Genomic DNA, 13,596 nt, shown 5'->3' with positions numbered 1-13,596 from the left:
AGCGTCGTGTACGTCCTCAGGCGGTGCGGCGGCAGTCCCTCCGCAGGAAATCGACGCTGAGCTCGCTGCTGTGGGGCGAGGACGAGGCGGACGCCCTGAAGGCCAAGAACATCAAGCAGACGGAGCTGGTGGCCGCGCTGAGGGAGGCTATCAGCAGCAGCGCCGACCACTTCCACTGCCTGGACCCCCACCAGACCAACACCGTGAGGAGGGGGGGGGGGGGGGGGACGACGACCTGGACCCCCACCAGACCATCACCATGAGGAGGGGTGGAGGGGGAGGGGTTGATGGGGCATCAGCAGGAATGACCCGATAGAATTTAAATATATGAACCCCCTTTGACATATTAACAATATTATATCTAATGTCTTGAGATATTAACATCAAGACCAGCGGTTGTTGATCGCAGAGGCAATCGCATGGTAGACGAAAAAGGTAGCGTTCGTTCTTTCTTTCTTTCTTTCTTTCTTTCTTTCTTTCTTTCTTTCTTTCTTTCTTTCTTTCTTTCTTTCTTTCTTTCTTTCTTTCTTTCTTTATTTTTCTCTTATGTTCAATATGTACAGGACCTGACCCCTGACTACTCCATGGAGAGCCACCAGCGGGACCACGAGAACTTTCTTGTGGTGTCCCGTAACCGACGGCGACGGGCCAAGGCACTGCTGGACTTCGAGCGCCATGACGACGATGAGCTTGGCTTTAGGAAGAATGACATCATCACTGTGAGTGACCACACACACATATGCTGATAAACAGCCCACGTTCAGACACAGATACTCTCTCTCATCCCACAGGCTAACTCACACACCTAATCAGACACACACACACTCTAACCTCATACACCCACACAGCAATGGTGAAACGTTCCTCTCCTCTCCCAGATCATGTCCCAGAAGGACGAGCACTGCTGGGTTGGCGAGCTGAACGGCCTGAGAGGTGGGTGGGTGGGTCTGTCTGTCTGTCTGTCTGAGCAACACATCAGCATACATAAATTACAACTGGTACAAAACTCTGCAGCCCGTATCATTTCTAAAATCCCCTCCATCAGTCACATAACACCTGTCCTGCAGCAACTTCATTGGCTCCCCATCAATATCGCAAAATTTACAAGATCCTGCTTCTCACTTTCAAGGCCATCAACAATCTTGCCCCTCAGTATCTTACTGAGCTTCTCCATATCAAGACACCCACCCGTTCTCTCAGATCGTCTTCCTCCATCCAGCTCACCCTCCCTCCAGCTCGCCTGGTTACCATGGGGTCAAGAGCATTCAGTCGCTCAGCCCCCCACCTCTGGAACTCTCTGCCTCATTACATCCAACACTCCAGTTCCATTATCACCTTCAAATCTCACCTGAAAACGTATCTATTCACCTAAGCCTACTCCCTTTTAAGTCAGTTGCATTCTTGGGACTAGAATGAACAGGTTTTTTTCTATTGTACACTGTTATATTATGTTGTTGTTGTTTTTTTGTTTGTTGTTTGCTACTATGGATGTTTGATTTTGTAAGGTGACCTTGAGTGTCAAGAAAGGCGCCCATAAATAAAATGCATTATTATTATTATTAGCAGTGGCACAGTGAGAGTGAGTAGGAGAGTGGAGGCAAACAGTGTTTCATTTGTCCTCTCTCTGTCTCTGTCTCTGACTCTCTGTCTCGCTAACCCAGGTTGGTTCCCAGCTAAGTTTGTGGAGATCCTGGATGAGAGAAGCAAAGAGGTGAGGCGTGTTGAATAATGCAGAGTTAAGAAAGACCACGTACGGCCACTTAACATCTCTGGAGGAATAGAACATGAAGAGATATTAAATCACTTTTATTATATATATATTATACCAAATGCACTCATGTCCTGTTGTTGTAATGACGGCCTCGGCCCTCCCCATGTCTGTGGTGGTGTTTGTTGATTTTGTAATGACCCCCCCCCCCCAGTACTCGCTGGTGGGGGACAACTCTGTGACGGAGGTTGTTGTTGTTGTTGTTGTTGTTGTTGTAATGACCCCCCCCCTCCCATCAGTACTCCCTGGCGGGGGACGACGCGGTGACGGCGGCGGTGACGGACCTGGCCCGCGGGACCCTCTGCCCCGCCCTGAAGAACATCTTCCAGCACGGCCTGAAGAAGCCCTCCATCCTAGGGGGGCCCTGCCACCCCTGGCTCTTCATTGAGGAGGTGTGTGTGTGTGTGTGTGTGTGTGTGTGTGTGTGTGTGTGTGTGTGTGTGTGTGTGTGTGTGTGTGTGTGTGTGTGTGTGTGTGTGTGTGTGTGTGTGTGTGTGTGTGTGTGTGTGTGTGTGTGTGTGTGTGTGTGTGTGTGCGCGTGTGCGTGCGTGCGTGTGTGGTGTAAAATAAAGAGTATGATCTTTGATGTTTCCGTGTGTGTGTGTGTGGTTCCAGGCAGCCAGCAGAGAGGTGGAGAGAGACTTTAACTCAGTCTACTCCAGACTGGTGCTGTGTAAGACCTACAGGTACGCTCACACCTCTCTACCCTGCTCTGCTCAAACCTCTCCATTCTGCTGGGGGTCTTGAGGTCATAAGCCCTCCTTGGTGACATCATGTGCGGCAGCTCTCATTGGTCCCTGATACTAGAGGGGTTACACTGTGGTGGTGGTGGTGCTCTGGTCAACATGTTGCTCTGGTAGAGGGGTTACACTGGTGGTGCTCTGGTCTGGTCAATATGTTGCTCTGGTAGAGGGGTTACAATGTGGCGGTGCTCTGGTCAACATGTTGCTCTGGTAGAGGGGTTACACTGGTGGTGCTCTGGTCTGGTCAACATGTTGCTCTGGTAGAGGGGTTACACTGGTGGTGCTCTTGTCAACATGTTGCTCTGGTAGAGGGGTTACACTGGTGGTGCTCTGGTCAACATGTTGCTCTGGTAGAGGGGTTACACTGGTGGTGCTCTGGTCAACATGTTGCTCTTGTAGAGGGGTTACACTGGTGGTGCTCTGGTCAACATGTTGCTCTGGTAGAGGGGTTACACTGGTGGTGCTCTGGTCAACATGTTGCTCTGGTAGAGGGGTTACAATATGGTGGTGCTGTGGTCAACATGTTGCTCTGGTAGAGGGGTTACACTGGTGGTGCTCTGGTCAACATGTTGCTCTGGTAGAGGGGTTACAATATGGTGGTGCTCTGGTCAACATGTTGCTCTGGTAGAGGGGTTACACTGGTGGTGCTCTGGTCAACATGTTGCTCTGGTAGAGGGGTTACATTATGGTGGTGCTGTGGTCAACATGTTGCTCTGGTAGAGGGGTTACACTGTGGTAATGGTGCTCTGGTCAACATGTTGCTCTGGTAGAGCGTTCACACTGGGGTGGTGGTGCTCTGGTCAACATGTTGCTCTGGTAGAGGGGTTACCCTGTGGTGGTGCTCTGGTAGAAGCAGGCATGAAAATGGCCGGCCAGTTTATAGTCCTCCGTAAAGTGCTGTACTTAGACACGGAGAGCCTGTCGGAGAACCTCTCCGTAGTTTACGTGCGCATCCAATATTTTTTAATTATCAGTCATCGCAACAGAGACGGTAAGGGCTGTGATTGGTCCTCTAACAAAATCATTTCCGGAAACGCTACTCGGTTTGACTTTGGACCTTATTTACTTTGTACGTTGTTTACTTTGCACAGGACCAATAAAATACCAAATAGGATTTTTAAAAGCTTTGGAAGTTTATTTACAAAACTATTTACAAATATTTAGTTGTCAACATATAAGATCGATCGGGCGGAGAATTGCAATGCGTATCCGACATCCCGACGGAGAACTTTGAATGCGGCGCGTCGTTAGACCTGGGCATTCGAAGCTATAGCCCCGGATCTTTTGGGAATAGCCCCGGATCGCTGTGCCGTAAAAAAAACATAATGCTGAAAATAGCCCCGTAGAGTTTACTTCTTTGTGATTGAATTACCAGCAGCCACAGATGCAACATTGTAGCGAGTGAAAACCGCAAAATTCTGCCGTGTCCATGTATGGGCAGATTTAGAATAATTTGTTGCAAAATGTTGCAAATTCAACGTCGGTATTCTTTCTTCTCTATGTATAGCGCATCTCGTCGATATTGCTGTTTCCTGCTGCTAGCCTTTTAGTGAGATCAGAGAGTGTTGAGAAGGACAGTACCAAAATATCTTTGGTAAGATGGATATAAGAGAGACCCGCAGTGAATTCAACCCAGTCCACTTGACATCGGGTAGGTGCATGACAGTGGTACCGTAAAACGTCAATAGCCCGGGCTATTATTTGTTTTCTATCACTGAACTTTCAAACAAAACTCTTGCTCAGCAACGATGGGAAATAGCCTACTATCAAATGCATTATTTAAACCGGTATGAATATTACCGTAGGCCTACATGTTTACCAGGCAGTTGAATAACGCCTGCACACACACACAGGCACGCACGCACGCACATGCAGAGTGGTAATCGGGAGAGTTGGTGACAATTCCCTGTGGCCCGTTAACGTTTCGGGGTGCGCCGGGTCAACGTCGCAACCAATTCGATTTTGTCTAGAGGGGAGTAACTGAGCGCCCCTTCCCGAAGTGGTACAGCCCAGGTCGGCCTTGAACTGCGATTGGTCAGAAAGACGTAACAGCTAATGACAACATTGAACTCTCATGCAGGCTCGAACAGAGTGACACACAAACACACACACACACATAGTTTTTCACCCACTCGGTATCCAGCTTGTTCCACGCTTAAAGCACCCAGGCTTCTATGCGGCGAGCTGGGGCTCTCATGTTCTCCCCTGCTGTGTATTCCTATTCCGCATCCCCTGCCATCCAGTTGTCATACGATTCATGCAGACTGGTTTTGAACGGCTGATTCCATGGATGTACTTTGCGTGTGCCGTGTTTTCCCGCCGATGTGGCGAAGCTGTATGGTTATGCTGTTGAGAGCTTAAATAAATGCACTATATAAGTTGACTATGAACAATTATTGAAGTTTAACATTTTGTTCAGCACATTTGACAACTGACAGATGCAATATTGTAGCCAGTGAAAATCGCAAAATTCTGACTTGTACATTAATGGGCAAATTTAGAATCATTAGTTGCAAAATGTTGCAAATTTGATTCTCTATGCAAAGCCCATCATGTCGATATTGCTGTTTAGTGCTGCTCTAGTTTGCACTGATTCAGGAGACCCGCAGTGAATTCAACCCGGTCCACTTGACATCTAGGGGCATGAGTGTTTATTTGGCTACAGGCTTTTCTAATGTCTCATTTTGGCTGCTGTATGTGGTGCACTTTCCTATCCATAACGTAAACATTAACCTATTCAGTAGGCCTGCCCCGACGTGAGTCAGACATGACGATTTGTCTTTCCTTTACTTCTCAAACTACGTGACAATTGCATGTTCATCAGCCCGATTTTCAAATTTCCTCGGGGGAGAAACCCCCAAACCCCCGTTTTAAAAGGACTCTTCTGGGCTACAGCCCCGGATGTTTTCAATTGCTAGCGACGCTCTTCTCCGTAGTCTGTCTTCCACTCGTCACCCAGCGGTGCGTACCGTTCAGACAACACGAATCTCAGATATTCCACCACGATTTAACATGTCACACTGTCGGAAGACTGGCCACACTATAAGATTCACGTTTTGCAAGATATTTAGACCCTATTGGACCCCCCTAGAGGGATAATATCCTTCTCACCTTTTTCACCCCTGACCCGTTTTCATGCCTGTAGAAGGAATACACTGTGGTGGTGGTGCTATGGTCAACATCTTGCTCTGTCCTCCTCCAGGCTGGATGAAGACGGGAAGGTCCTCACACCGGAGGAGCTGCTCTACAGAGTGAGTGATCTACACATGATGCTCTACTAGATGATACTCTACTTGATGATGGTTGGGCGGGGGAGAGAGTGGGCCTCATTCAAAACGATATTTGCAATTAGTGGGGTTTGTACTGAAATAAAAGGCTTGAAAGGCTTCATAAAGCAAACCATATCACAGCTGAGTGAATGATCTACAGAGACATACACATAAAGGTGTCCCTTCCTGTGTGTGAGCGCCCTCTGTCTGCCCCTCCAGGCAGTGCAGTCGGTCAACATGAGCCATGACGTCGCTCATACCCAGATGGACGTCAAGTTCAGGTCCCTCATCTGCGTGGGCCTTAAGTAAGTCCTGGTCCTGGAGCACGCACATGCACGCATGCACGAACGCACACGCGCACACACACGAATGCACACCGACTCACACACACGAATGCACACGCACCCAAACACACACAAACGTAAATGCAAGGATACGCGCAGTGTTGGGGTAGTTACTCAAAAAAAGTAAGTAGTGAATTAGTAACTTCACTACTTATTACTTTACTTTCCCGTTTCTTAATTTACTGTATATGCTAGGGCTGGGGGGAAACGATTATTTATTAAACGATTAATCGGGCGATTATTTCATCGATTAGTCGACTAATCTAATGACTAATTGGATGGTTATCTATTTCTGTTGCTCGATTAATAAAAACCATAATGTATCTCAAATAAATACCAAAAAATTCTTAATAATATACTTTATTTAACAACAGTTTTGCACAGCAAAAAACCTTCTGCTTTACACAAAATAAAATAAATAAAATAGTTTCACTGTTATACAAAATGAAAGGCCAGCCGTGCTCAAATCTGCCAGTGGGAGTGTGGCCAGTCTGGCCAGGCCGGGCCAATTTGGCCACTTGGGAGAGGTGTGCTGCTACGGTACGGGCCGCTACGGTACAGATGCTAATGAGCCGACACGCGCAGTCGCGCACACGCACGGCTACGCAACCTGAGCTGGATGACGTATAGTCCATGCGACGACCACGGACATAATAAAGGCGACGAGCCTTCTTTCCCATTAAACGGTAAACATATATCCAATTAAGCAACCGACTCAGCAAAGTGCGAACTGTGTTCTCTGTGTTGTTGTCCATTGTCCTCGAAAATCGTTGACGGAGAAATTTGACGTTGACGAATTTTTGACGTCGACGCGTCGCTACAGCTCTAGTATATGCATGGACAAACATCATAGCCCTATCATCACTTAGTGTTTATTGTATAAATCTATACAAAATAGCATATAAAACCATATGAAAGAACAATATCCCTGTCTGCACAAAGAAATTAATTAGGCTATGGTGAGGTCAATCAGTAGCAACACACAAGTTTCAACACACAGGCTTTGGGAAACATAACAAAAATTAAGTTAAAAATTAAGAAAAATGTTATCCCTTTATCCCATACAATTAAAACAGAAATGCACTTAGGCGGCGTGACACATGCTGCGGCCAATGGCGGCCCGCGGAATCATTCCTGGCGGCCCGCAATGACATACATAATTATTATTTTTTTTAATCAATATTAATTTAAACAAATATAAATAAATATAAAGAGAAAATTCGACTCTCTCTAGCTTTCAATTAAATCCTTTTACATTTTTTTGTTTTAATCCGGCTGTACATTACTTTGAAAGGGTGAACCTCAGTTTCATGATTTAGACCTCACTTGACCTCACTCCCAGTGGTCCACGCTGCGGGTGCAATGTTTTTTTTCACCACTGGGATGCTGACTGCATTTCCCGCCAAAAAAAATTCTTTGGCGGCCCTCAGTCAAATTTTGGGTTCCTAAATTGGCCCTCAGTTGTCAAAACTTTGAGAACCCCCAAAGGCTGAATTAACCTGATCTATTTCGCAAGCTATGACATCGTAAGTGTGTCTTCCTCTCACCCTCTTGCTGGCAAGAGCAGCCTTCTCAAGTTTTAAAGCTATGCTGTCTATCCAGTGCACCGTCATTCCTAATTTACTTTTGTTGTTGTCGGACCAAATGTCCGTGGTGGTGGACACATGATCCAGGGAGGACTCAAATTATTTTGAGCTTCGATTCCATGTCGGTATAACACTTGTTCAGGTAATGGGAAAATGTTTTCCTGTCCTTTCCTGTTCCTTTCCTGATGTTGGCTTGCGAGTCTGGGTATTTTATCTAGTATTTTTCTAAATCTGGGCGATTCAATAGTCGACAGGGGAAGCATGTCTTCTTCCCAGTCTTTCTGTGTCACCTGCTTCTGTGCTCCAACACTTGAACACTCCTTTGCACAAGCAGCTACATCACTCTAATCGATCGCTATGGCAACGTGCCGAGGCAAGCAGGCGCTGCAGACATACAGGCAGCACACATGCACGCACCCAAACAGATCAGAACTTTACACGGTCAAAAACGGCTTGGGTGACGCAGGAAAGCACGTTACTATAGTCTAGTAAAGTAGTGTAGTTACCGATATTTTAAATGTTATGCGTTACTTTACCTCATTACCCAAAAAAGTAATATTGTTAACCCCCAACACTGGATGCACACAGACACACACAGACACACACACGCACACGTGTCAGGAGTCATGACAGCAGTGTGAATAGCAGTAGCTGGTCTGCTCTCCCAGGTGTCTTTCATATGATTTATGTTGGACACTGCAGGCTGTATTTAGTTGTTGCTGCGTTTCTTCTTTGAGACTAAAGCTCTCCTAAAGAGAACGCCCCTCCCCCCCCCCAGTGAGCAGGTGCTGCACCTGTGGCTGGAGGTGCTGTGCTCCAGCATGGCCGCGGTGGAGAAGTGGTACCAGCCCTGGTCCTTCCTGCGCAGCCCGGGCTGGGTGCAGATCAAGTGTGAGCTCAGGTGAGGAGGCTCCCCTAACCCCCTGTGGTCTCCTCTCAGTGAGGTCCAGGTCTACAGTGCTGTTTTTCTCCTCAGGGTTCTCTCCAAGTTCGCCTTCAGTCTCTCCCAGGACTGTGAGCTGCCAGACAAGAAGCAGGTGAGCCTGGTTCATCAGCTTTGGAAACATGTTACATATGGACTCAATAACGTGAACCAACAGTTGATCACATGACTCCTGTTTGGCTCTGCAGGAGAAGGAGCAGCGGCCCCTGAAGGAGGGGGTCCAGGACATGCTGGTGAAGCACCACCTCTTCAGCTGGGACATCGACGGATAGGCCCACCCCCTCAGACGGATAGACCTGTCCCTTCTTTAGGACAGACCCGCCCCTTCCGATGGATAGACCCACCCCCTTCCGATGGATAGACCCACCCCCTTTCCGATGGATGGACCGGCCCTTCCTGGAGTACTTCTAGTCTCTATATTTATCATCTTAGAGGACACTATGTGACTGCTGTCACGCTGATCTGCTGACCCTACACTGTTACTTTAAAACCACCTCCCTCATCCAATCACAGCTCAGTCCACCTCCCTCATCCAATCACAACTCACTCCACGTCCCTCATCCAATCACAAGACACTCCACGGCTTCTCTCATCCAATCACAGCTCACTCCATGTTGAGGCTTCCTCCGCGGTGTCCTTTATTTTGGACATGAGTTGTTCCATGTGATCAAAACATAGGGTCACGCCTCAGAGGTCAGTCCTTAGAGGACCAATCAGAATCCTGCAACCCACATGGCGCTCATTTGGAGAACAATCCCGTTTGAGTTCCTCTGCATCTCCCGACAGACGAATCAGACCCATTCAAAAGTCCCATCCCAAGAGCCCACGTCAGGCGGGCTGAGACCTGAGGAGGAACACAGAAACTGAACATGGTGGTCCTCTGATAGGAGTTTGCTGCTGGACGATCCGACCAAGAGTCCATCCCCCTTCCTTGGTTTTACTTTAGAGATCCCTTTTCTTCTTCACTGCCCAACTTCAGATGGACCTCCTCAATATCACTTGTTTCAGGGTGTCCCTTTGAGGCACTCCGAGGTCTGTCAGACCGCAGACCCCAGATCCACAGAACTGTGCATCTGCTCTGTCTGTCAAGCGTCTTCAAGAGGCTTCTGAAGAGACTTCTGTCTCTTATCCGCTCTGAAGAAACCATCATGTTTTGTTTCTGTAACCGAGACTTCACTAGGATGCGGCTCCTCTCTGTTGTACATACAATGTAAAAACATGTTAAACTATGATAAAATATATATGAGGCAAGATACTCTGGTGTTTTTCCTTCCGAGTTTGATGTTTCATACGGGTTCTGCCTTGGTGTGAAGCAGAATCTGACTACTGTGTGTTAGTTTGGATTTTTTTTCAAACATGGTTCATTAACTAGGACTTCATCAATAATTCAGTCTAGTTTTATTCATTAGAGAGCGAGATATCTAGATCTTGAACTATAGATATATATCGTCACATTTAGAATTCACTTTTTCCCAAAAATATTTTTAACCAAACATCTTAAAGCGTTGATATTTTCACATTCATCATCTTCATCCACTTATCTGGGGTCGGGTCGCGGGGGGAGCAGCTCAAGCAGGGGGCCCCAGACTTCCCTTTCCCGGGCCACATTGACCAGCTCTGACGGGGGGATCCCGAGGCGTTCCCAGGCCAATGTTGAGATATAATCTCTCCACCTAGTCCTGGGTCTTCCCCGAAGTCTCCTCCCCACTGGACGTGCCTGAAACACCTCCCAAGGGAGGCGCCCAGTGGGCATCCTTACCAGATGCCCGAACCACCTCAGCTGACTCCTTTCCAAGTAAAGGAGCAGCAGCTCTAATTCGAGTTCCTCACGGATGGCTGAGCTTCTCACCCTATCCCTAAGGGAGACGCCAGCCACCCTTCTGAGAAAACTCATCTCGGCCGCTTGTACCTGCGATCTCGTCCTTTCGGTCATCACCCAATCCTCATGACCATAGGTGAGGATAGGAACGAAGATCGACCGGTAGATCGAGAGCTTTGCCTTGCGGCTCAGCTCTCTTTTCGTAACAGCGGTGTGGTAAAGCGAACGCAATACTGCCCCCGCTGCTCCGATTCTCCGGCCAATCTCACGCTCAATCGTACCCTCACTCGCGAAACCCCGAGGTACTTGAACTCCTTCACTTGGGCTAAGGACTCATTTCCTATTCATTTTCACATTACCTGAATGTGTAAATGTATTTAAAACAAAAACTGACAACTGTCCAGTTTAATAAAGCCGATTTATTGGAAAATAGGTCTGCGACAAAGTGCGTCAATCGCCCACATGTTACTCCACATAGGTCTTAATGCATGAAGGATAGAAACCCGCCAATTGTGCCTTGCTCAACGGTCATCTGCAATAGGACGCATGCAGAGTTTATTGCATTCAAAGAGAACCGTCGTTTTGGACACAAGGAACAAACAGTACAAAGACCCTGGATTGAACTCAATCAATAAATGAAATGACTGCTTTCATGGCAATAAATAAATCTATAAAATCTCTTATTTTCCATAAGTTCAAACCCCAAGTACCGGTACCCCATGTATTACATTCAACTGTGATTTTCAAACCTCTTCCTTCTAGAACGGTATCCTGAGCCCCATTTGATGCTACTGACGATGGTGGGAGGTGGGGCGCGTGTTTCTATGGTTCTAGCTGCTGGGAAGTGGGACCCGTTACCTCGTGTTGTGGTCTCAGCCCCCCACCCCTGCGTCTAGTGCATTGTGTGTAGGACCAGACGTGTTCTCCTGTAGTGGTATTAAAAGGCCGTGCAAGGTTCCTCACTGCGGTCCCACATTTGGTCTCAGAGAATCATGTCGTCCTGATCTTATCTGGTCTGGGGAAAAGTAAAACTAAATAAAAATAAAAGCACCAAGTTGGAATATTAGAATATTTAAAAGTGCTGTAGTCTAGTAAATTCAAAACTATACCAATATATAAACAGAACAACTTTGCTGAGAGCCAACCCAGGACCCGCTCTCTCTCCTATGACCCCCAGACGTCCCAACACCTCAGGGCTGCAGTAGAGGAGAAATCCAGGAAAACAGTCTGTTAGGATAGCATGAGAAGGGAGGGGGGGGGTGTGTGTGTGTGTTCGTTCAGCAGTCCTCCAGCCCTGTAGGGGGCGCAGTGGCTGAGGTGGTGGTGGTCTGTCCTTTCCCTCGGTGTCTCTGCCCTCCTCTCCTCCTCCCCCCTCCTCCCTTGGGCTGAAAGAGGGAGGGACCATGATGAGCTTTCCTCCTCACCCATTATGACCCTTTATTAACCGAGGGTCAACCGAGGCAGACGATTGTCAATCGATGATATGAGAAAGACTTGTCTTTGCTTTGGAAAAGCAGATACATAAAGACCACATTTCCCAGCATGCCCTTTGTCTGGTCACAAAAAGACATTTTTTTTTACTAGGGGGTAAAACCTCTTTATTTGCATGCAAATAGAACACAAGCATTCCTTTAAAAGGCGAAAGAAACCGGGTAAAATAAGAACTCCCTGTGAATGGCGGAGCCGTTCTTAATTGGGCCTGTTCTTTTTATTTTCAAAGATTTATTATATGATTTTGATGCTTTATGATAGAGTGAGATAGACGGGAAGGTATAGGAGAGAGAGGGGAGGACATGCAGGCAAGGACCACGGGGGGCAGGAATCAAAACCGGGCCGCTGCGGTCAGGACTGGGCCTGAATGGTAGGCGCTCTACCTGTTGAGCCACCAGGGCGCCCAAGCTACCGGATCTTCACATGTTCCCGTTCCTAACGAGTTACCCATTCTTAACAAGCTAGCCGTTCTTAACGAGATCCCGCTGTCAAAGAGCTAGCCGTTCTGAACGAGTTCCCCGTTCTTTACGAGCTAGCCGCTCTTAACGAGTTCCCTGTTCTTAACGAGTTACCTGTTCTTAACGAGCTACCCGTTCTTAACGAGTTACCTTGTTGTCGTTGCCGCCCTCGTTAAGCTGCGGCTCCTTCTCCCCCTTCCCCTGGGCCGTCCCGGGCCACACAGCAGAGGAACAGAGATGGGGGTGAGACACCTTGACGTTTGCTCATGGGTTCGAGTCGGCCAAGGTCAGGAGGTAGACGGAGCTGTCATGTGACGGAGCCGTCATGTGACTCATTGTGAGGCAGGGATCATTGGGTTCGGTGGAAACGGCTTCTCATTTTGATTAAAAACAGCAAAGGTTCTAAAGGTCTGGGGTCTCATTCATAAAACTGTGCGTGGGATCGTTACTAAAATTGTACCTACGGCCAAAAGCCAAGTTTTGCGTGCGCCAAAAAATATTCAGATTTATAAAACCCTGCATACGCACAACGTACGCAATCTTTGCTTTATAAATCACAGAGTGCCTGCAAGTGTGCGCAGCTAAATCAGCTTCACGTTCCGCCCTGTACACGCCCCTTTTTAACCATAAATGGTCAATGCAAATGACCTCATGAATGCGATCTGCATATAAAACAGACAAGTATTGCAAGTATTATGTCTTGTCGGAAACGATGGCAGAAGGACTGAGAAAATCAAAAAAGCGAAATTTCACGGAGGTTGAGGTGGAGACACTTGTGGGTGAGATGGAGGCCCGAAAAGTAGTTTTGTTCGGCGGTCACGGGATTGGGATCGCCAACAACAAAAAGCAGAGTGAGTGGCAACATGTTGCTGCAGCAGTGAACTCTGTCAGTAGCAGAATTAAAAAAGAAGTGGTCCGACATAAAGGTACATATTTTTATGTAGCCTACCAATAAATCGGTCCCTAAAGACCCTCTCCCTCCGAATCCTGCCATTTCCATGGTCCGCCAGATGTGCCATATGTTGCAGCATTACCACTGCGCTCACCTCTGTATTTATAGGGTTACGGTAATAAGACTGACCGAGAACACCTTGGATAATCAGTTTGTAATCACCCACGTAAAATGTTCTTGAACATAGCCCCTTTTTAATGCCTGATTTGTAATGAAAAGCATC

The 13,596-nt window shown here is 47.5% G+C and overlaps 1 protein-coding gene and 1 long non-coding RNA gene across 3 annotated transcripts in view; one reads left to right on the top strand and one right to left on the bottom strand.

Moving 5' to 3' along the window:
• The window catches only part of sgsm3 (small G protein signaling modulator 3), a 33,245-nt gene extending 23,337 nt beyond the window's left edge, over positions 1-9,908 (top strand). For both annotated transcript variants that reach the window (XM_060072710.1, XM_060072701.1), the window contains exons 11-22: positions 21-203; positions 564-719; positions 879-933; positions 1,662-1,711; positions 2,008-2,160; positions 2,384-2,454; positions 5,714-5,762; positions 6,000-6,085; positions 8,489-8,611; positions 8,687-8,747; positions 8,842-9,011; positions 9,076-9,908. In XM_060072710.1, coding sequence (XP_059928693.1) covers positions 21-203; positions 564-719; positions 879-933; positions 1,662-1,711; positions 2,008-2,160; positions 2,384-2,454; positions 5,714-5,762; positions 6,000-6,085; positions 8,489-8,611; positions 8,687-8,747; positions 8,842-8,925 — 1,071 coding nt within the window. In that variant the 3' untranslated portion in view covers positions 8,926-9,011; positions 9,076-9,908. The remainder of the gene's footprint in view (positions 1-20; positions 204-563; positions 720-878; positions 934-1,661; positions 1,712-2,007; positions 2,161-2,383; positions 2,455-5,713; positions 5,763-5,999; positions 6,086-8,488; positions 8,612-8,686; positions 8,748-8,841; positions 9,012-9,075) is intronic.
• Positions 9,909-10,873: 965 nt separating this feature from the next.
• On the bottom strand, positions 10,874-13,311 carry LOC132473272 (uncharacterized). Its single transcript, XR_009529303.1, has 2 exons — positions 12,572-13,311; positions 10,874-11,857 (listed from the first exon to the last, which is right to left on the bottom strand). It is a non-coding gene; the product is annotated as an uncharacterized LOC132473272 (long non-coding RNA).
• Between the last annotated feature and the right edge of the window lie 285 nt (positions 13,312-13,596).

This window comes from Gadus macrocephalus, chromosome 2 (genome assembly GCF_031168955.1).
Source record: "Gadus macrocephalus chromosome 2, ASM3116895v1".
Taxonomy (NCBI): Eukaryota; Metazoa; Chordata; class Actinopteri; order Gadiformes; family Gadidae; genus Gadus; species Gadus macrocephalus.
This window is presented reverse-complemented; position numbering and strand designations above follow the sequence as displayed.